This window comes from Poecilia reticulata, linkage group LG3 (genome assembly GCF_000633615.1).
Source record: "Poecilia reticulata strain Guanapo linkage group LG3, Guppy_female_1.0+MT, whole genome shotgun sequence".
In the NCBI taxonomy this organism is placed as follows: domain Eukaryota; kingdom Metazoa; phylum Chordata; class Actinopteri; order Cyprinodontiformes; family Poeciliidae; genus Poecilia; species Poecilia reticulata.
In genome coordinates this window covers 12,866,683-12,886,669 of record NC_024333.1, presented here as the reverse complement: position 1 = coordinate 12,886,669, position 19,987 = coordinate 12,866,683, and the positions used below count along the sequence as shown (strand labels likewise).

Here is a 19,987-nt window from a genome sequence, read left to right as displayed (position 1 = left end):
ACTCATACTACACTGATGCAATCCATCAAATATTCATCAAGATATATGAAAAATTGGTTGTCAGAACTCCACTGAGAATATCATTTAGGTCTCTGAGTTCTTAATGGACAGAGGACTAGATTACTGCAATGTTTCCTTGACTCTCTGAATGTCATGACAGCTTTTGTACCAAAAGCATCAGGGGCGTACCCTGCTAAACATGGGCAGCTAAATACTTTGCAGGACTTGGGCTGGCCCCCTGTAGTGACCCTCTGTGAGCATCTAATAAAAATCTAACCAAGTGTCTAAGTGCATTTGACACCCAAAAGTAAACAAACATCACTTTTCAAAAGCACAGTCTGACCAAGTGAGTGGGTCCAGATTAGCCTTTATCCATCAGTACTCTTTTAAAAATCAAGCCTGACTCAGAGAAACAAACACACAGAGAAGCATGTGGCAGGTGTGATTGGAAAACTACGTAGAACTTTTATTGATATTGCATTTGAAATTACAACGAGTGTTACTAAAAATATGACATGCTTGCTGTTTCTCAATGATAGTTTTTTTTTTGGCCATGAAGTTTTGGCTACTGCTGCCTTAACAAGTACTATGTTAGTATTTTGTATAATTTACTTGTAATTCACATACACAATCCTATATTATTATATCCTAAATCACTGCTTACCAGTTTACTATTAACCTTTTGTTAAAATTAAATAAAATAGTTTTCTCTGAAGCAATAAAACTATGACACAGCTTAGCATGTTTCCACTTTGAAATGTCTACAGATCTACTTCATTATGAAACTGCATTTGGGGTGTAGCTGTGAAATACCTCAGAAGAAACCTTTACATTTTAAACATTTTTAAAATGTTTACAGATTTTATTCTTCATTCTTTTTTCTCTTAAAATCTCTTTGAAACATTTTGCTCTAGTGGTCTTTTGTCTGAATTGACCTTTGCTCTCAATCACACATCCGTACTCCAGCTTCTGAGTTTAATATCCTTGCCTGTCAATTGCAACTGAGAAGAGAGCGGCTTTGTTTCCTTGCTTTCATGACAGCTACTCTGAAAAGCTGGCCTAAGGGCAGGACCTCAACAAATTTTCTAAAGGCTGGCCAAGGCAGTCTTTGAGCTATTTTTACCACTCAATCCTTTATTTATTTAGTTAGTTAGTTCTACCTAACACATCCTTGTGATTCCATTTGTCAAATTTATACAATGGATCAAACTTCTCTTGCTCGACTTAAAGTCAAGCCAGGAAAAGCCAAGCAGGACTCTACAACAAACAATGAAGCAGGAAACTGCAGCAATGACTCATCTAGACAAATAAGAAAACTTGAGAATAAAGAAGATGATTTTCATAAAAACCATAAAACCATACTTACAGATGGTTAAATGAGGACAGAGCCACCCAGAACTTAAACTAAGCAATAATTGAAAGGCGTGAAGGAAAAGGTGTGCGATGTCAGGCCACATACAGTAAGATCTACAACTAACCACTTCGTCAAATTAATTTTATTGTCATTCACGATATATTGTTTCTATCCACTCCTTTTTCTGAAAACAGCCAGAGATTTAAAAAAAATCAGAACAAACAAAAGTGACAAACAGGTAGCAATACATGCTTAACATAGCCAAAGATGATCTTTTGTGATGTATCACCATGGAGATCTGTTGAGCGAAATTGCATTGCACTGCTCCAATAATAATAAAATAAATGGATAAATAATAATGAAAAGTATCAATATAAATATATACAATAAAAATAATGGGAGTTTAGTAGTCTTATGCTATAAGGAATGAAGCTGTTGTGGAATCTGGTTGTTAATTGTTGGTTGGGTTTATATGTCTCCAGTGTCTGGTATGGAAATATTTAAAGAGTGAATTTTCCAAATGTTTGTCTGTCGAGACTATGATATTGATTTGTTAAAAATTAATTAAAATTTAAAAATCCAAAACCCACCAGACCCAGTCAAATAATTTCATATTATATTACATTAATACATAACATATTGACAAAATATGAAAAACGCATCAAGTGAGCTTTTATTGACATTTGCCCATTTTTGATCAGGTAAAGAAGCAGACGAATATAAATAACAAATATAGTTAATAGAAAACATTATACTATTTAAAATTTAACAAAGTGAGAACAGAGGAAAATATAAATGCCTATAAAAATAACTTACTAAAACAGAAGTGGGATGTGGTTTGTGAAGAGGACGCCCATAAATCATATGAAAAAATTTCTAAGGATATTTGTAAGATTATGAAGTAAAGATTGTTCTGCTAAATAATACAATATTTGTCAAAACACAAGCAAAAACAGAGATAATGGATTATTACAAGAACAGAAAATGCCTGAAAGAAGAAAAATTCTCTTGACAATGAATTTATAATAGCGAGAACAGCATCCATCCTTTTTCTTTACATCCTTGTCCCTCAGTGGGGTTGGGATGGGTGCTGGTGCCTATCTCCAGCTAACGTTTCGGGCGAGAGGTGGGGTCACCCTGGACAGGTCGCCAGTCTGTTGCAGGGCAACACAGACAGACAGGACACACAACCATGCACACACACATTCACACCTAGGGACAATTTGGAGAGGCCAATTAACCTGACAGGCATGTTTTTGGATTGTGGGAGGAAACCAGAGGACCCGGAGAAAACCCATGCATGCACAGGGAAAACATGCAGACTCCATGCAGAAAGACCGGGGCCAGGAATCGAACCCAGAACCTTCTTGCTGCAAAGCAAAAGCTCTACCAACTGTGCCAATGTGCAGCCCAGTAAGAACAGCATAAAAAGAAATTACAAAATATATAAAAGTAAAAAGAAAATGCCTTTGAAATCAGTTCCTTTCCAAATAATATAGAAATAGTTAAAGTAACAACTCTTTAAAAAGCAGATGACAGACATCATTTTATAAACTATTGTCCTGTTTCTTTGTTACCTCAGTTCTCCAATATTCAGGAAGGGAAATCTCTGAGAAAAGAAAGAACTGCTTTTCTATCATTATTGAAAATATTTGTTTTGAACATTTTTGAAAAGATTAAAGATTTATATTATCCATATTAAGTTAGTTTATTTTCCCATCACTACTTACAGTGTTTGTATGGAGTTCACACATATGAGCATTACTCTGTCCAAATTCTGTTTTATTTTCTTTCAATGCGCCTGTAAGAAAGAAGCAGTGTCCATCGTGGACCAATCTTTGGCTCTAAGCCAAAGATTGAACCTCTACAGATAGTACAGAACCAGCTTTAAACCAATGAAAGTCGTGGCTTTTAGATGAAAAAGAAAATAATGATTTTTTTCGATTATCATAGCTGATTTTTTATGTACCCAAGTACTTCCTGAAGCCTAGATACTACCACACTGTAACCACAGGGATGTTTGATTAAACATGATTAGAAGACACTCAAAAATCATGCTGATACAGAAGACACTGGTAGATGACCTGTTTTTGTGATTCACGGGTGAAGACGTCATGTCGCTCTGGGAAAATACTTCTTTTTTTTTTTTTAGATTAAAAGGGTAGTATTTTTCTTTCTCTACATGTTGTGCATTCTGGAAAACTCTACATAGAAATTTTTATCTTATTTAAATTGTAATAGAGTACAATGGCATGCTGCTGTACATACAAATAAATGTCATCAGCAAAAAAAAAATCCATGATCTAAAATGTGGATTGGGGAAATGTATAGGTTATTTTTATTCTGCATCATTCTCTGACCACTTATTAAGACTGCAAACTGAACCTAAAGAAAGGCGGTGTTTAGAGGTGCAGCAGCACTTTCTTGTTTAATGAGATGGGTGTCTGTGGATTCTGTCAAAGACTGGCGCTGCTGGTTACAGTTTCAAGAGATTCATTTGAGGGCTGTAAAGCTTTAACAAGACGTGAAAGGTGTGTACAAGTGTACGATCTGATAGCGAGTGTTTGTCAGACACAAATCTAACGGATGATGAGATACAATGAACGTTTTCACTTCTTTATTTTTCTACATCTTCTACATTGTCTTTTTTTCTTGTCATAGCAACTCAGTGTCTGGGGTTTCACCAGCTTCTTAAGTATCTTCTGTGATTTTCAAATACTTCCAGGTCCTTTTTCCTTCACTGGATAAAAGGCATGTGTTTTTGGTGCCCATTTGGGCTAAATGTGCTTCTACTGATTGCCCTATATTTCTGTAAATGTCACTGCACTGTGATACATCGATGTTTTAACCCTCCCACTTAACCAGCTCAAACAAAGTAGAGTTTGGTGGAGGTTTAATTTTGTAGATAAGCTGGATAGCACTCAAAATATGTAAGAATCCCACTTTTTAGTTGATATATTAACAATTATATGCGTTACATTGTAAAAATAGATTTATTTTTTTGTTTTTATTTTTAAGCAGTATTCACTACACAGATATACTGAGCATCTTAGTTGTTTTTTATTCTCGTAAATTTATTATTCTTGTAAATTCATAGATTTAAGCAGAATTTGAGCTCATGGTTGCATGTCTTGTTTTAAACCTGCTCTATCTCAATTCCTCGTTATTGCATTGTAATCATTGTTGTGGAAATATGAAGGTACTGGCAGGTTCCTACTCATCTTTATAATTGTTACTGTCAAGACACATGGAGAAGGTGGGATTCTTTGTGCTCTTCAGAACAATAGACAAATAATAAAGCCGACACCTGGCAGTATTGTTGCCGCGCCAAGATAATATGAATGATCCGACTTGTGTGAAAAGGACGCGGTAAGTTTTCTTGGAGTATTTTAATATCTCGTACTCGACATGTTTTCTGTGTTCTTTGACAGATGCCATGTTGCTGGTCGCAGACAGACTGGTGGGACCTTTCAACATCGAAGCAGTTATAGAGCCAATTGATATAAAAATTTCGGAGGCTATTATGACGATGCAGGACAACAGCATGCAAGTGTCAGCCAAGGTACTGTATCTTGAGAAGCCTTGATCTTGTGTTATTTATGCCTATTTTTATTTAATTATTTATGTTTAATTATGGCAAATGCTTTCCTTGGCAGTAAAATACTGTGTAATTTACTGTGTCCAATGCCAAATCCTAACAGCAGCTGCATAAATTTTATATAAATTGGATTTTATGATCTTATTTAAATTTCTCAATGACAGCAGTATATACAGCAGCCACTTTATTAGGTACACTTGTTTAATTGCTTGTTGTAAATCTGCCAATTACTTCGCTACAACTCAGTAGATTTAGGTATCTGGTTGTTGTGAAAACAACTTGCTGGAGCACTAACTGAGGATCACCATCAAAAGAAAAAGAAATATATATTAACACAACAAAATACAGATTTAGGTAATTTCAAATGTGGCATTAATGTTGGTCCTAGAGGAACTGCTCATCTACTAAGGAAATAATGTGTAACCAACTCTTGGTTAAACAGAAAATGGTTCAGAAAAGATAAATATAGCCAGCAGTTATGTGGCAGAAAGCACCTTGTTGATGTTGAAGGTCAGAGGGAACAAGGAGTCTGAAGTGATGGAAAGGCAACAGTCGCTCAAATAACCAGTTGTTACAATCACAGAGTACAATCACTGAACAACCGCTGAAGAACTCAGCAGGCACCACTTCTTTTAGCTAAGAACGGGAGACTGAAGCTGCAATTTTCACCAACTCTTCAAAATTGGAAAATAATGGATTGGAAAAAAACATTGCCTGGTCATTTGAGTCTCGATTTATACAAAATTCTGAATTTCAGAATTTTGTATAAACACCATGGAAGAATGTTCAGCTTGTCAACGTTTCAGAATAGCTGTGATTTCATGAAGTGGAGGATATTTCCTTACCACATTCAGGGCCTTTTAGTACGAACTGACATGATTTAAATGTCACAAATCACCAGTTCACTATCGTCGCTGACCATGTCCATTCCTTAATAAATTCATCATATTCACATCCATTAAATACATCAGCGATATTAATTAAAACAATGTTTTGGTTTTTTTAATTACCATCCTTTAGTAATGATCATTATTGTTTAGGAACTTATAACAAGTAGCAGCTAAAACATGACTGTAGATGCCACACTTGACTTCCGCTTCAAATTATTTTGTGAATTCTGGTCAGTCCTCATAAGTTGTGACAAGGTCCATGTGAATTTGATGGGCTGTCTTTTCCTATATCAAGAGAGCTTGAAATGTGCAATTTTACCTATTGTCTGTGCTCCTTAAGGTTTTGTTTGGTGAACAAATTGCTCTACAATTACAGCTTTCTCCAATATTTAATCTTGTTCTGAGGTTTTCTATACATACCAGACTAGACTAAATTGCGTTGTAATTGTGTCACTGTGCGGGACCACAACACACTGGAAAATTTAAAAAAATCTGAGGACTCAAAAAGCATTAGACAAAGGCATTCTTTTGGCATGATTATCACATCATACCATGACAAATAATTAACCAACAGAGAGCTACGGACCAGTAATATTGAGCAAAGCATCTGAATAGCAATAGACCTCACTGGAGTTACAAACTGGTTCAGGTGTTCCCCGGTTAGTATTTTAGACAAATTTTAAAATGTTCCTTAAATTCAGCATTCATTTGTGTATTTTGGGTTCTCTTACAAAGAAAACTGGTTTTCTTCTATTCCACAGTAGCATTTTTTATAAACATCGATCCACTATTTCTTGGGAGGGTTTTCAGAAAGTGCATCCTTTTGTGTGTTTTATACTCAGAGAAAAAGTCTCATTTGCCAGAATTAATGGGGTTTCAATGGAAAAATCCAAATGAATCCTGAATGGTCATTTTCTTTATTTGTGTGCATCTTTTTCCATTTTGTTTTGTGGTGGTACAGTTTTTCCCTTGAAGGTGAATAATAAAATGGCAAGATTGATTTTTTGCCTCCCCACCCACATGAGACTTGCCACTTTGAACATTAACCTTGGTCACTGATAAACACCAGTGCTTGATTTGTTTTGTCTCGCAGCCACAAATTGAGCTGGAAAAGTATTAGACCTTGGATTTTTCTTGGAAAAAAAATATATTTGAGAGACACACAAATTCTTGTTCATTTTGCAAAGGTTGTTGCATTCTGCTCCGAAACATGTCTGGCTTTGTGACATACAGATGTTGTGTTGTTTGGCAATGTGGGAAAAAATAAACTATTTTATTTGATAATTATGTTGAGAGATGCTGTTAACTGAGCAGCTTTCCGTTTTCAGATGCAAACAGAGCTTTTTGTTTTTCACATTTCCAGTCCTTTCTGTATGGTAACTGTGTTTGTCCTTGCTCTATTTTAGGTTTTTCAAGAGTGTGGTCAACCAAAGCCTTCAGCAATAGGCAGGTCTGCACGGGGCATCTCAGATGTATTTAGTAGTCGCTTTAGACCCTTTACCCCCGAACAGAGACCGACCACGGCAGCTGGAACAAGCCTGGATAGACTGGTATGTAGAATGATAAGACAGAGTAAAGAGCGTTTGTACATGTTAAAATCCACCTTAATGACATAATGACACTAAAATGTGTGATATAAAACATTAAAAATATATGTATATATTGATATGATATGCAAAAACTAAATCTGTTACTACTTGTTTAAAAGCCAGAGTATTTAAAATATAAATGTATTTTTAAAGAAATTTGACGTAATTTGTCAAGAACTTCTGGATATTCAGTCGTTCTTACATATTTTGACAGCTAAGCTGATTTCCAGAGCTCTTCAGAGGAGATGTTTCCTTTTTTTGGAAATATCATTGGCAGAGGCAAACTTGGTGAAGGCATGCTGAGCTTAAGATCGACTAACAGGGATGTAAGTCCAAAGGCCAGACAAAAAATAGAGGAATGTTCATGTAGTTCATGGAGCTCCCAGGTGCAGTGTGACTTCTACCACTGCTGCACTCCGAGTAATGTAAAATATTTATATATATACTCCCTTCCAGTAGTTGTGGTAAACTCACAATGGTGCATGAATATAAAGCAAAAATACATCTACACATGTGGTTTAAAATGTATTTTTTATTGTACATGAAACCATTGAGGCCACACTTGCTGTTTAATAATTTAATATGTGTATCCAATTCCAAACGCAGGGTATGCCATCACCCAGAAATGTTGTTGTTTTGCTTTTTGTAGAAGATATTCATAAAAAATTTGATTTAAAATCTGGATGACTGAGTTGCAAAAGTTGCAGCTCAGTCACTTGCACTGTGTAACGTTGTAGTTGTTAAATACTTTTATAGGTTTAATTTTGTAAGGAAACCAAGTAACCTAAATAAAGGCAGTGGTATTGGTATACTGTATTCAAGCATTGTGTCCCAACATATTTTTAATATATAAAAGTTAGCAACTTGTAAATGTGTTGAAAGGATTTTAGTCAGACATGCGTCTCATTTTATTACATTTGTCCTTTGGATCATCCATGCCTCAAATACTTCTTTACATAATCTTCTAACTGGGAAATCCATCTGTTAAAAACATAATCACCCCTTTGACTAAAAGGTACAGACATTAAAATTGTGCTGCACAATCAATTGAAAATGATTAAAATAGAAAAATATGCAGCATCACAAAAGCTACTAAATGCTGCAGAGTTTAGTCTTAGTTTTTATCAGCACTTGTTGATATAAAATTCTAAGGAATTAATATAAAGATATATGTGTATAACAGGGCAGATCCCTTATAATATTATTCTTGAATTACATGTATCTTTTCAAACAGCCCCAGCTTAAGTAATATAACTAAATCATCTTACTTGCTTCAAGACATACAGATCAAAAAGAAGGTGAAAGGTAATTGTGCTTTTAGAGAAATTATTTGAGTTACTCTAGTTTTAATAATGCATTACTACATGCATTTATACTCCTGCTTGTCAAAGATTTGAGTTTTCTGTAAATCAGTGATTTGCTTAGAGTAAGACTAGTTTTCTATAAATCTTTACCTTGTGTAAATGTAAGAAATATATATTCATTTGACAAGTAAAGTAGAACACTAACACATTATCAGTCATGTGAACCTACATGTACAGATCCATTCAATAAATTAAAACGGTATTGTAAACTCTATGACAGGAATGTTATCACTAAGTGAAAAATCATGTAAATTCATTATACACAGGTAGATGTTCGAAAGCATTTCTGATATGAAGATTTTCTGATTACAGTTAATGCAAAACCTGACATTTAAAATTAGATTATTACATCAGATCAATTTTAGAACAAAGTTTATTAAATGTAGCATTAATGAAAAGTAGGTTTAAAACCTGTTTAAAAGTTGTCATAAGGTGCTTTTTGAAATGATGCATTTAAATATGCATTTCATCAAAATGCATATTTTAATTTATTGAATATAACAATATTATAATTTGTCAATTTTGAAAAGCTCTTCTAATTAAGAAAAAAAACATGAAAACTTCTGCTTTCAAACAACTTCAGACACATTTTTCCACTTCAGATGTAGATTTTTATGCAGGTCTTGATTTATGCATTGATCTGAAAGTAAAAGATTTTTAAAAGATTTCACACTGCCTCACTGGAAGTCATTTCGAATCAAATGGTTCGAGGTGCTAAATCTCATAGGCTGGTGAATAGAATATTTCAGCAGCTCCATTTATCATTTAACTTTTTGCTTCACTAACTAATAGACATTCTTTTGCTCCGATTCTCGCTCTCAGTCTCTCAGTTTCTCCAATGTCCAATTAAATCTCTTTCTTCTTCATTTCTCTGCTGCTCCCAGAGGGCTGTCTGGAAGACAATGCAACACAGTGTAAGCTTTCCATTCCTCTTCTTGATTTCACAAAGTCATCACTCTTGTGTTTTAATCAACCTGCCCAATGCACTTCACTTCTTTATGTTTAGCATTGGTCCTGGTAACTTCTTTGACTCATGACTGTTTAATCATTTCGCTCACGGCATATTTATATTTTTTGATCCTGTGCCTGATATCTCAAATTCAGTGATTTACAGGTTCAGGGGTTAGGATTGCTTGTTGCTGCAATGTAAATTTTGATCTGTGAGATCAAAATTTACCTTGAACATTTCAGCAGAACATCCTGCTTAAATGTTCGGCTGAAGCTTTTTTACCTACATTATTAGAAAAGCAGACCAATTGCACATATTTTGCTTGTACTTCAAGTATGAACAAAGTAATATACACTATCAGCCATTTAATAAACAGTGCTACTATTTTGATGCATTTATTTGTGAACCATTTGTTATGATCAGAGACAACATTCAGTGCTGTTTTTCCAAGAAGTTGTGTTACTGCTTTAAATGTAAAAACACACTAAACATTTTTTCTTGGCTTTTCAAATCGTTATTGATCAAAAGAAACAAAAGAGAGTTCTGATTATCTTTGATGAAAAAATGTGGAAGCTTTAACAATGTTTATATTTCTCTGTTAATCTATTTGATATGTTGGCTCAGTATAACTGTCTTTTAATTACTTATCAGCAATTGCTTTGTTTTGATTTTCTCTTATTTGCTGACTTTTTTCAGCTCTTGTTAAATTGATATAGCTATGCAGTTACGACAAGTGCGGTTACAAAATAGCTGTTTCTCTATTTTTGACGAAAATTATTTTATTAAATGTGCAAATGAAAGAGCAAAATATTTTTTCTATGAAAACTCTACTAATTATGATCTACTACAAAATCACAGTTTTTATTAATCCTGATTTACAGAGAAAAGTAAAACTTAAAAGAAATAATAGTCTTCCTGCCACTGTCTATTAAATCATCATCTCCAATAATAATCCCTCATAATTTAATAAGGGAACTTAATGAGGGAACTGGTTCAATGGCTACTATATAAAACTGATACTTGAAAATTAGAAGTCTTTGGCACAAAGACTAGACACATGTGTTTCAAAGGAACACATTTAATTATCTTAGCACTCAGTTACAAGTTTGACTAAAACAAAAGAAGATGAAAAAGGATCCTTATTATGTCATGAAATAATAGTAATCATAATATAAAAAGTTCAAACTGAGAAACTCATTAAGACTGGACACTTAAATACTGTGTATCAAGCACCATGTGGCTTTTTGCCACTTAGGCAGATACTGAAAGAAACTACTGAAAGGACAAAGTAAGACACAATCATGTTAACAGCAGGATGAACAGTGTAACAAGCAATTGCCAGCATGACATTAGCATTTTGCTCAAAGTATCGTGATGCCTTATTAAATCCTCAGAAGGTGACAAACTAAACACTATAACGACTTTTTCAGAAAGCGCTACTACTTAAAAATGCTGATTAGTTGGTCTGGAAACTGAAGTAAAATAGATTATTTGACAAATATTTATGTAAGTAGCACTTAGTATGATATAGATCTTGTAAAGGTTTTAGAATGAAAAAACATAAAGTAAAGGGTAAACTCGTAACTGAGGGGATTTTTCTACAACAAGCAAGAGTTCAAAACAAGTAAGTTTCCATAAACCAGAAATCTGCAACATACACTTCTGAAATAATAATAAAAAAACGATTTTTTTAATACATTTAATATTATAACAAATGCAGGTTCTAGCAGCTTTTTGTATAATAATTGCATTGAATTTCCACAAAACTAAAAGTAACAGTAATAGTTTTTTACATATATTTTTCTTCTCATTCGGTTGGAAACTTTATCCTTTTTGTGCATCATTTTCCACAAATAACATCTCAGAAAATGTTGTCATTTCTCATCGAGGGTCTGGGCTTCGTATAGAGCCTAGACAAGGGGCTGGATTTTACGAGCCTATATCTGTGTGTCACTGATGTGTCCAGATTTACCATGTTTCAGAGTGATGGCCGGATCAGGGGTAAAAAATAATGCGCTCATCATGTTTAGTGCACAAGCCGGTAGACAATAATATTATCTGTAGTCACTGCAGTTGATTAGATCTATGGTCAGAAACATTATGTGCCCAAAGAATAAAGTCAGCTGCAAACCAGCTGTTTTGATAAGTCACAAGAACGCATCAAAACAATACTGCAGTGAATTTATGTTGTATTAAAAGCAAAAGACAATCCAAGGAATTGTTAGAGTGCTATTTTTTTTTTGGAACAACAGTAAATTAATATTTATTTGGTGAGTCTGGGATAGTAGTACTAATGCTAATCATCAGACAGTAATGGATTATTTATTAAAGACAAGCTTTAGTCTTGTGGCATCATTATTGTGGATATACAACTAGTTATATTTGGTTAAAACAACATGCCAAACATGTGGCTGTGCATAGTTGTATGTTTAATTAAAACATGTTTATTTTGTTTTCCCTTTGTGTGTCTACAACTGCATATTTTCATGTAGGACATGCCAGGCTTTTACTTTCATCAACATTTTGCTTAGTTGTCTAACAATATGAATTGTAGTTTATATTTGTTTATTTTGCTAAGCTGTTATGCCTCCAAGAGTTGATACTGTAAGTAACATTATTTAGTAATACAGGAATGTATGCACAAAAGTGCATAAATTAGCAATGTGTAGTACAGGAATTAGACAAGAAATCATTTAAAATATGAAGTGGGAATGGTGTAATCGAACCACCTACCTGCTAATTGGTAGATGACAGCTCATACTCCCAGTATGCAGTTTTAAATATTTTAATTTCTTTATCACATACATAATGCATTTTGTGTTCAGAGATCAAATGATTTCCAGTGCAGGAGAACTTTACTGGAGTTACACTTTATATTGGCTTAATTTATTCAACCAGTAATGAACAGGTGTGTGATGGAACGATTCTGACTGACATTTATTTCTCTGTGACTAAGTCATGTTGTTGACAGAACATTATCGTTAGTTTCTCCATTACTGCCTGAAAAGAATTTTAATGGATGGCCTAAACAGATTCAATCATTGATTTGTTTGACCATTTTCTAAATATTTTAGACCTTCTTAATGGATTGTTTGTAGTTAAGTACGTTGAAATGGGGGATGCAGTTGGAAAGAAAGCAAATTAGTCATTAGCAGCGCCGGGCCTTTTTCCACACTCCATTTAACTTTGCTTTTGCAGAGGGCCAGGACCGGGAAATGATCTAGCAAAAAAAAAAAAAAAAACAGGAGACATTTTTCTTAGAGTGGGAAAAAAACGGTTAAATAAATGATCAGTGACTCTAATTGCATAAAATAATTTAATGTTGCTACACACCATTTAGATATAGTTCAGTGTCCTGGGGATTTGTTTTGTAAAAACACTATAGTGTAAGTGCTAAGGAAATATGAGAATAATACATTTGAAAGAATGAGAAGTGGCCCAGAGCTGATCATCATACTGAGCCTCTGAAATGGTATTGGCACTGGTCCCATATGTAATTCTTTTTTATGCCTGGGTCACTAGTTAAAGAAAAATCATTTTCTTTTTATAATATCTGACACAAGTATCAAATAAGATCTGTGGTAACACAGCCAAAATTGTAGAATCTATGAGTCATGCTCCAAAATGGATTCAGCTATAATTTTAATGGAATTGTGGGATAAAATGCAAATCTTTTTAGTGTACACTGTCTTTTTAATGGTTTGAGCAGATGAGCGGGGGAAAAGAACAAATGTTGAAAACATTGACATGCTAATTTGCTATACTTGGCATGCTGGGCTGATGTTTTAACAGCAGTAACAACCGTGGGGCATACATGCTGTTGAGATTTCCTTAACTGTTTTTCTAATTGTGTGAACAAAGATTTTGCAAAAGATTTTTTTTTTTTGTAGCTTGGCTTCTTTAATCAAACTCACAGCAATGGCAGGTAGAAAGGAAATAAACAGTTTTGCATTCTAGGGTGTTAATGTGTAAATGAGCAGACATTTAGCAGTTTGTTAAATTATCCAAAACCTTACCACAAATAAAGAAAAACATGCGATGCGAATGCCACCTTGTTGTTTGTTAAGTACAGACAAAGCCAGCATGAAGCAGGTAGTTTTCAGTCTTTGGCAGTTATAGTTATGTTTAGTGGAAATAAAAAACACAATCTACTTTTTGAATTGTGTTCATGAAGTGTGCCAAGATAAATATTTATTGTAAAATCATAAGAAAGGTGGATAATAATGTTCAGGTCATCATCATTTCAATAGATTATTTAAACACCTTATTATATGCCTTTAGAAGTGGGTTTATTGTAATGTAATGGTGAGAGCTGGTTTGTCTAGTACCTTTTACGGCTAAATAGAGGGTAATGAAGTGATCCATTGAGGGATAATTTGGTGTGTCAAAAGAGATACATTTGTGACAGTGATTAATGTGCAATCAGCCATCCTTACTTGTCATAAAAATTTTATTTGAATGACCATCGATTAAAGTATTGAATCTGAAACTGTGGAGGAAAGGGCAATGTTCTCAACCCATTACATTCTATGCCAGTTTTTATCTTTTATTCATCATTATGCCACATTTTTTTCATACTTTGATCTCATAAGATTTATGCTTCGTGGTTTGAGAGTTCCTATTCTGAGCACTGAATAATTTTCTGCCTGTATTCTTCTTTTAAAGCCCTCTTTAGAGCTCAGATACTTTTAGGTTTGTTCAGTTATCAATGCACAAAATAAATATTGCATCACAGAGAACGCATGAAGTAGTAATAAACATGGTGTGTGTGGGTGCTACAGAATCTAAGGTTCCAGCTCCTCTCAAAAACAAAACTGAGAAAAAAGGGGACTTGGAAGGAAGAACAACTTGCTTGTAATCTGTCAGTAAGCCACTAAAGAGGAAAAAAAATGGAGCTATCGACACCTGTTGTGGTGGACAGCTGCTTGGGGAAATATGCACAGTATGATGCATGCTGCGGGAGATATGCTGCTAAAATACAAAATCGTGGTAATGCCTTGTTGTTAGTAATTTCCGGCTTCTCTCTGCTTGGTTTATGTGTGAGCTCTTCCAGGCCTTTGCTGCTCCGCGTTGTGGGACCTCTTCCATGAGACAATAGTGCTGCATGATTATATCTAACAAATCAATGTTTTTATTTTTTTATTCTTTCTCAGTTTTGACAACATACACTGCACTTGAGACAAAACAAAATCTTCATGTCAGATTTGAAGTCTTATCCACAGAACATTAGTTGCAGCTGTTCATGTAAATTTTTTGACGTGAACATGATGGGATTTGTTTTTAGCTCCTTCCTGGTTGGGATAAGTTAACTGTGCAATGGGCATCGCTTATATTTCTTACATTTGATGCCATCTACAATTAAACGTGCCTTAAAATCAATACATTTATAATTGCAGTGCTATAATCTTACTTCAAAAAGTATGTATTCAGTGAGGGGTGTGGAAGCTCCATCAAAACACCATTATATTATAATATTTAGTAATGATACCATCAGGAAAGAGAGAGATTTCTGAGAAAATATGTTCTCAGAAAGAAACATATTTTTTGTGCAAGATGTGTGTATTAGCTCCAGAATAAAAGGAAACCTTGTGAAGATGCTGACTTGAGACTAGTCACATTTACAAAACAGCACCACCCTTCACATTAGGAGGGACAAAGAAAATGAGTTAAGAGACTAACATTTTCATTTCAGGTTGTAAGATATTGTGTTATTGCAGGAGCAATTTTTAGTTAGGTGGTTTGTGAGTGTTTATTAATTTGGGGTAAGTAGTTCTCAACCTGAAAAAGTTTGCTATCTGGAAAAATGGGCCAAAATTCCAGCAAACTATTGTGAGAAAGTCTGCGTGTAAAATTCAGACATTAACCCTTATCTCCTTTGCCATTTAGCAAATCAAAATAATTTTGGTCATCCTAACTGACTTCAAAAAGCAAAAGTTTGGTCTGATTTAATATAAAAATTAGGGAAAATATTATTTTGTTTTTGTACAGGGTGTGTAAACAGTTGATTTCAAAATATATACAACCAGAATAATACTTAGAAAGCTTTAAACAACTGAAACTGACAAATTATCCTGAAAAAGGTCCCATGTTTATCAGGTCATGGTGTGGAAAAGTTCACCTTATCTTTAACCCTCCTGTTGTCGTCATTTTCTGAGTATATGGAAAACACATACAAATCGTGGTCATTTTGACCCGAGGACAACACAAAATACCAGATGATTGTAGATTTCAAAAGAAACAGCAAGGTCAAACATAATTTCTATCATAGGAGAAGAAATGAAGAGTGTTCACGTGAACAACAGATTGAAATGGAGAAGCAAAAAATGAAACCATCTACTAGAAGGGAAAGATCAGGCTTTTATTCTATAAGAGGAAGCTTAGGTCTTTTAGTGTTTGCAGTAAGATGCTGCATATCTTCTATAAGTCTGTTGTGGAAAGTGTCATTTCTACTCCCATCATCTGTCGGGGAAACAGCAAGAGAGCCAGTGACTAAAAAGAAGGCTAAACAACCTGATGAAGAAAGCTGCTTCTGTTCTGAGGAATACAGTGGAAACATGGGAAATGATGCTGCACAGAAGGATTCTTTATAAAATCAAGAAAACGGTAGATAATGACATGACAATCAGGAACATGACACACAACTCTGTCATATAACAACAAAGTGTCTTTGGTAAGAGGCTCCTTCATACTCTCTGTAATGCAAGCTGCTGCAGGACATTGTTTCTGCCCACAGCCATCAGTATCTACAGTGGTGTGAAAAAGTGTTTGTCCTTTTCCTGATTTCCTATTTTTGGCCATGTTTAAAAAGATGACTGGGCCAAAATTGCTCCTCAGCAGGACTAAGTCCAAGTTACCACAAACACTTGATTGCAGTTGTTGGTTTTAAGGGTTGTCCAAACAGTTATTAGGTTTAGGAGGCAATCACCTCTTGATTTTTTCCCCCCTTAATAATAAACACCTTAGTTTAGAAACTGTTCTTTATGTCTGTGTTGTCTTTGCCCGATATTTAAATTTGTTTTGATGTTTTGAAATGATTGTGACAAACATGCAAAGAAGTAGGTAATCAGGAAGGGAGCAAACTGTTTTTCTCATCACTGTACAACCACTCTTTGAAGAATCCAGAATAATATTAATTACAACAACATTTAATTTTCCTTTGGGATCAACAAAGTGTTGAATTTGAATTTTGCCACCACATGAGGACGATAAGGAGGAGCAAGAAAAATCTCCAGAGCTCACTAAGAGAGACATGAGAATGATTATTGGTCTTAAAAAGAGTATGCATTTAGGCATTTGTCTAGACCTTTGGAACATTAATCTTTATTCCACTTTAAGTTAAAAAATATATATTTTTACTCTTTTAATGTAAACTAAGCTAACTTCCCATCTCAAGCTAAATTTAGATCTGACCAGTACTCAAAACCAGGTTACTTTATCCTCTAAACAGCTTGACTTTAGAAGCTGCCAAAAAACCCAGCATGGACTGGAATCTGCCTCAGCTTCAGCCTCTCTGCTCATTATCAGGCTGTTTAGCACTCTGCTGTTTTCCATGACATGGTGTCGTTATCACATTGCTCAAGGTAGAAGGTGTTTACCCTAATTTAACTCTTTAGAACATTGTTTGTTAAGCTCCCTGGTTAGGTAAGGCAAGCTGAAATAGACTAAAAGGTATTTAAGAAAATCCTATTTAGCACATTATTCAAAGCAGTAAATCTCAAAATGCAGTCACATTGTGCTTATAGTAAGCTAACCCAACTGCTTTGAGCATAGTAGTAAAGTGACCATTCATGTCTCTCCCCTTTGGAGATTTTGCCACTTTTTAAATCCAGCCTTAGCTGTGCTTATGCAATTCAAATCCCCCATTTCAGACACTGGTTCAATCCGCAGTTCTGTTTGCTGGCACGCTGCTGATGTCAACGTGACCTAGAAACTGTGGGACTTCCCATTTTATATTCCATTGAAATTTAAACAATGCCAGAATCTATACTAGAGTAATTTCACAAGGTTGCATGTTTTGAGGAGATTGTTAGCTACTGAGCTCTGAACAAGTATTTCTTCCCTACATATTTGTCTTTGCTTTTGCTTTTGCTTGTCACACCTAATTTTTTTTAATCATAAAAAAATATGTCAGACAAAGAATTACTTATGAAATAAATTATTGTTTTATTCATTGGGATAAAACATCTATCGAGAACAACCTGGTCCTATATAAAAAGCAAACGCCCCTTAAATCAAACAATTGACTGTGCCAGCCTTAGCCAGAATAGCTGACATCAAGCTTTTGGGATTTTTCGTTGTCCTTTAAATCCCCGTAAATGAATCCTGGTCCATCATCCCCAGACACCACGCTTCCCATCAGGGACTTTTGGAAGATCACAACGTATTTCAAGGTCAGATGGGATACTTTGTCTCTCCAGCAAGTTCTGGATCCTCCCGAGAGTCTCCTGCCAGTGGTCTGTGCCTCCCAGTGGAAAACCTCCAATGGGAGGTGGCTATAGGCATCTTTTTCAGATGCCCTACCTACTTAAACTTACTCCTTTTGATGGAGGGAAGCAGCAGCTGTAGCAGCTTTTCTTTGATGATGGAGCTCCTCACCCTGTCTCTAAGGCCAAGTCAAGCCACCCTCTGGAGGAAGCTCATCTCTAGTCCAGGATCTAATTCTTTCATGAAACATATCTCATGGTTATATGGGTGTAGAAGAACTGGTAACATGAGTACTGTACTGCCAGTCAGCACTGTGGTTGTTGTGGTTTGGACAGCTTATACAGTTTTCTGCTGCTCCTTGCTGGTGAGGGCAGGTTTGGGACTGCGTCCCTAGGTGGCTTGTGGCCAGCTCCTAGTGGAGTGGCTGTCTGTGTGTTATGTAGGGTGTGCTTCCCTAGTGTCTCTAGCCTGTTGGCTGGGGTTTGATGGACTGAATGGGTGTGGCAATATAAGGTATAAGGTTTGAAGGGTTGATTAAGGGATTTAAGTTATGCCCTGGTGGACAGGCTGGGTGCACCTGCTAGGCCTGGGTTCCTGGTGAGTCTCTGGGTCCTGGGCTCCTGGCACAGGGCTTATTGGGAAGCTGGTCACATGAGAATGCATGTTAGGACCTGTGTGCCTATCCCATCCTCCCTAACATGCACCACACATCAACGGGATCTTGAAGTGTGGGATGATGGACCTTGCAGGTATACCAAGTAACTGCCCTTGGGTGATGTCTTGTATCTGTCTGACTAGGACTGCTGGGGCATTTCTTAGCCGAGTTTACGTGTCCTTTGGTTCTTTTGGGTGCTGTGTGTTGCATGACTTTCTACATTTCTGTCTCTAACAACTATGTACTTCCAAGTTACAAACTCGCGTACACCCACTCAACACAAACACATTTATTTCTACACTTACTCTCACCCACCTACCTACACATGCCCGAGTACTGGCACACAAATAATCAAAATGGTTGAAGGTCATACAAACACAAGATACTGTTACAGCAATGTGGGCATCCTACTTTGATGCTAGATGCAGTCTTGAGTTAATAAAGTCAATCACAAATTAGGATTTCACCTTCAGATAATCGTTTTGCAGAGCAAAACTTCCCAGGCACATGTAAGAAACCAGCTTCTCTGTGTGGTATGGCTAACATAGTGCTACAGGCAGCTGCTCATGTTGCCAGACAATTAAAGGGATTTATTTATACGACAAGTCTTGCACTAATCGGAGCCAGGTGAGGCTTGTGAAATTAACTTTCCAGGAAATTTGGTCATTCGATGATTTCATGATTTCATAAAGGGTGCAGTCATATTTTACCTCAGTTTGTGTTGTTTTGATTAGCCTTTTCCCCCCTTTATCAATTAAATTCTAATTTGAAAACTCAGTTTTGTAGATCTCTTTCTACGTTATTTATTCAGGTTTTCTTTGATGATACAACGTGCTAAAATATAGAAATCATCTACAGGCCAATTCAGTCTCTGTTCCACATGCTGCGTCACTCATTGAGAGTGGTTTAGACATGAAGGTAACAAAGTCTTCTAGTGAATGAAATTGCTTTTCATTCTCTTCTTTTGATACCAATGTCCTTGCTAAGATCAGTCAATACTTGTCCCCTTGAAATTATGTGCTTCTCAGTTCGGCATTCATGAAGTAAATGAATGCTGTGCAGCTTTTCACCTGTCAGATGAATCCCTGACACATCATTGTGGTCAGTGGCGCAACTACACATTATTCAGGTGGATGCGAAAACATAAATCGGCGCCCCCCCCCC

General features: G+C 35.6%; 1 protein-coding gene across 2 annotated transcripts in view; it reads left to right on the top strand.

Moving 5' to 3' along the window:
• The window catches only part of gpc6a (glypican 6a), a 149,852-nt gene that overhangs the window by 104,827 nt on the left and 25,038 nt on the right, over window positions 1–19,987 (top strand). The window contains exons 6-8 of one of the 2 annotated variants that reach the window (XM_008404362.2): window positions 4,786–4,916; window positions 7,249–7,392; window positions 9,680–9,709. In XM_008404362.2, the coding sequence (XP_008402584.1) occupies window positions 4,786–4,916; window positions 7,249–7,392; window positions 9,680–9,709 (305 nt within the window). The remainder of the gene's footprint in view (window positions 1–4,785; window positions 4,917–7,248; window positions 7,393–9,679; window positions 9,710–19,987) is intronic. The other variant, XM_008404363.2, reaches the window with a different exon arrangement.